This window comes from Penaeus vannamei, chromosome 2, assembly GCF_042767895.1.
Source record: "Penaeus vannamei isolate JL-2024 chromosome 2, ASM4276789v1, whole genome shotgun sequence".
Lineage (NCBI taxonomy): Eukaryota > Metazoa > Arthropoda > Malacostraca > Decapoda > Penaeidae > Penaeus > Penaeus vannamei.
This window is the reverse complement of record NC_091550.1, coordinates 4,876,240-4,878,860: the sequence shown is the minus strand read 5'-3', so window position 1 is coordinate 4,878,860 and position 2,621 is coordinate 4,876,240. Positions and strand designations below refer to the sequence as shown.

The following is a 2,621-nucleotide window of genomic DNA, read 5'->3' as shown; positions in this document are numbered from 1 at the left end:
CCCCCCCAGGCTGAACACCGACCCCGAGCACAATCCTTACTACCAAAAGCCTTACGATGGACCCCTCCACATCCCCTCCTATGGCCCGGCCGCCCACAAGCCCGACCCTTACCATAAGCCCGAGCCCTATCAGCCGCCCAAGCCCGCCTACGTCGCCCCTGCCAAGCCCAGTTACCACGCCCCTTCCCCTAGGCCTTCTTACCACGCCCCCAAGCCTAGGCCTACCTACCACGCCCCTTCACCTAAACCCACCTACCACGCTCCCTCACCTAGGCCTACATACCACGCCCCTTCACCTAAGCCCACCTACCACGCCCCTTCACCTAGGCCTACATACCACGCTCCCTCACCTAAGCCCACCTACCACGCCCCTGCCCCCACCTACCACAAACCCTCCCCCCCACGCCCCTCTTACCATCCCCCAGCACCCTCATACGGCCGAGAGGATCCTTATGACGCAGCAGCCGACTTCGAATGGGGCTCCAGAACATAAATATATTAATATGATAAAAGAATAATGAGTAAAACTAGTAAACGTGAGAGACGAGCGTAAGCTGTGGATGCGAGTGTAAAGTTCCTGAAGAATTTTAATAGCTTGGTAATTTGTATCTACTGGTATTGAACTGGTCAGTTGATGAAGATTCTATTTATTTATGATTTATCGTTCTATGCTTTTAAATATATATTTCTAATGACTAAACTATGTTTGTCTATCCAACCTATTTTTAATAGACGTTACATGCAATATATACTCTTCATAAGACAAATTAGTAGAGTTACACACTAAAACATTTTACGCTGAAACTAGTCCAAGAATGTGCATTCCTGTTAACATTACAGATATATATATATATATATATATATATATATATATATATATATATATATATATATATATATATATATATATATATATATATATAAAGAGAGAGAGAGAGAGAGAGCGAGAGCGAGAGCGAGAGAAAGAGAAAGAGAGAGAGAAAGAGAAAGAGAGAGACAGAGAGAGAGAGCGAAAGAGAGAAAGAGAGAAAGAGAGAAAGAGAGGAAGAGAGGAAGAGAGAGAGAGAGAGAGAGAGAGAGAGAGAGAGAGAGAGAGAGAGAGGGAGAGAGAGAGAGAGAGAGAGAGAGAGAGAGAGAGAGAGAGAGAGAGAGAGACAGAGAGAGAGAGAGAGAGAGAGACAGAGACAGACAGAGAGACAGAGAGAGAGCAAATTCTGAATACTGTTTTTTCCAAACAAAATAAGAAGTCTCATTTCACTGATCAAAATTTATGACCTGAGTAATTCCTGTAACAAAAAAAGTAAAGTAAAATTTACAAATACATTTTCTACCTCGGTTCAATTTCTGCCATTTGCAAATATACATCTGTAAACAATGAGGAAATATTCACTACATAAATATGGTGTCTTCAGGCTCTTGCTTCGGTTGGAAATTGTTTGCCTGTGAAGATGGGAACAGTTTCATCTGATTTACAGTGTCCAGTATATTCTTGCTTTTTCAGCTTCAATATTACATTCATGTTATAGTTCTCCAAACTGTGTATTTTTTGCAAAATATACAAAAAAGTTTTAGGATTTTTTTGCTTTCACAAAAAAGGTTTGAAAAAAATAAATAAATAAAACGAGGATGGATAAAATTATCTGTTTCTAATTCCATTTTAGTCTCTACCAAATGTAGTATATAAATATATATCTTGTTACAATTAAGAAAATGAACACAATAATTTTATGAGTTTATATCACTGAAATGCTAGTTTCCTTTTCCTTTGTTGGAGTTAAACCCATCCAAGAAATTTATTCAGGCTTCTTGAAATTAGGAAGGTTTATACCATAAGAATCTGATAAAAAGCATATATCTTACAACTGTCTAGTTTTACATAATTGCTTTAATGAAGGGAGAGGTTCCAATTAGATATGTATTAGTATCTAGATTTGTACAAATCAAACATACAGGAAGAGTCTCAGAATGCTGTTAATAAATAGTTTTTCAGATGTTAAAATTTCATATAATAAAGTTGCTGAAGCCTGAATGAAGATATGATCTCTCTCAAAATAAAAACATTGATGAAGCAAAAGTATATAAAACAGCAGAACAGTTTAAATAAGTTGAGATATTCATATTCATTTTTAAGTTTTATGAAACAGATGCCTTATCCTGCCTAATGTAAATATGCAGTACAACAGTATGAGGGTCACAAAACCATTTCTTTAGTCTGATATTATCACAAAAAGTATTTGGCACCCAAATTAGGATGTACATACCAGTGACTGATGATCATGGAGGCCTAGTGAAAATGACTGGATTCTGTGATTTATTGCATTTCAAGCAATTACCAACATTGCAATTGTTGAGTGTTGATTGACAGAAGTATACAAGTCTTAGACAGTAAAATAACTATAATTTTTAACCAAGCACTGAAATATATCACTTTAGTTATGCTACTTTCATGTGATAATTGTCCCATTTGTGAACAATATTATAGGTTGGCAGCAATATAAAATGATTGCTACAGTAAGAGAACTTTTAACTTCCCTCACCCACCAATGAAGACCCAACCAAAGTTTCCATCCTAGCATTTTCATGGAAAAACAAACTGTTGCTCTAAAGTCCAATATCAAATT

The 2,621-nt window shown here is 37.3% G+C and overlaps 1 protein-coding gene across 1 annotated transcript; it reads left to right on the top strand.

Moving 5' to 3' along the window:
• The first annotated feature begins 56 nt into the window (after nt 1-56).
• Nucleotides 57-518, top strand: LOC138865275 (uncharacterized). The gene has a single exon (XM_070135253.1). The coding sequence runs from the start codon at nt 57-59 to the stop codon at nt 516-518; it is 462 nt and encodes a 153-aa protein (XP_069991354.1).
• Nucleotides 519-2,621: the final 2,103 nt, after the last annotated feature.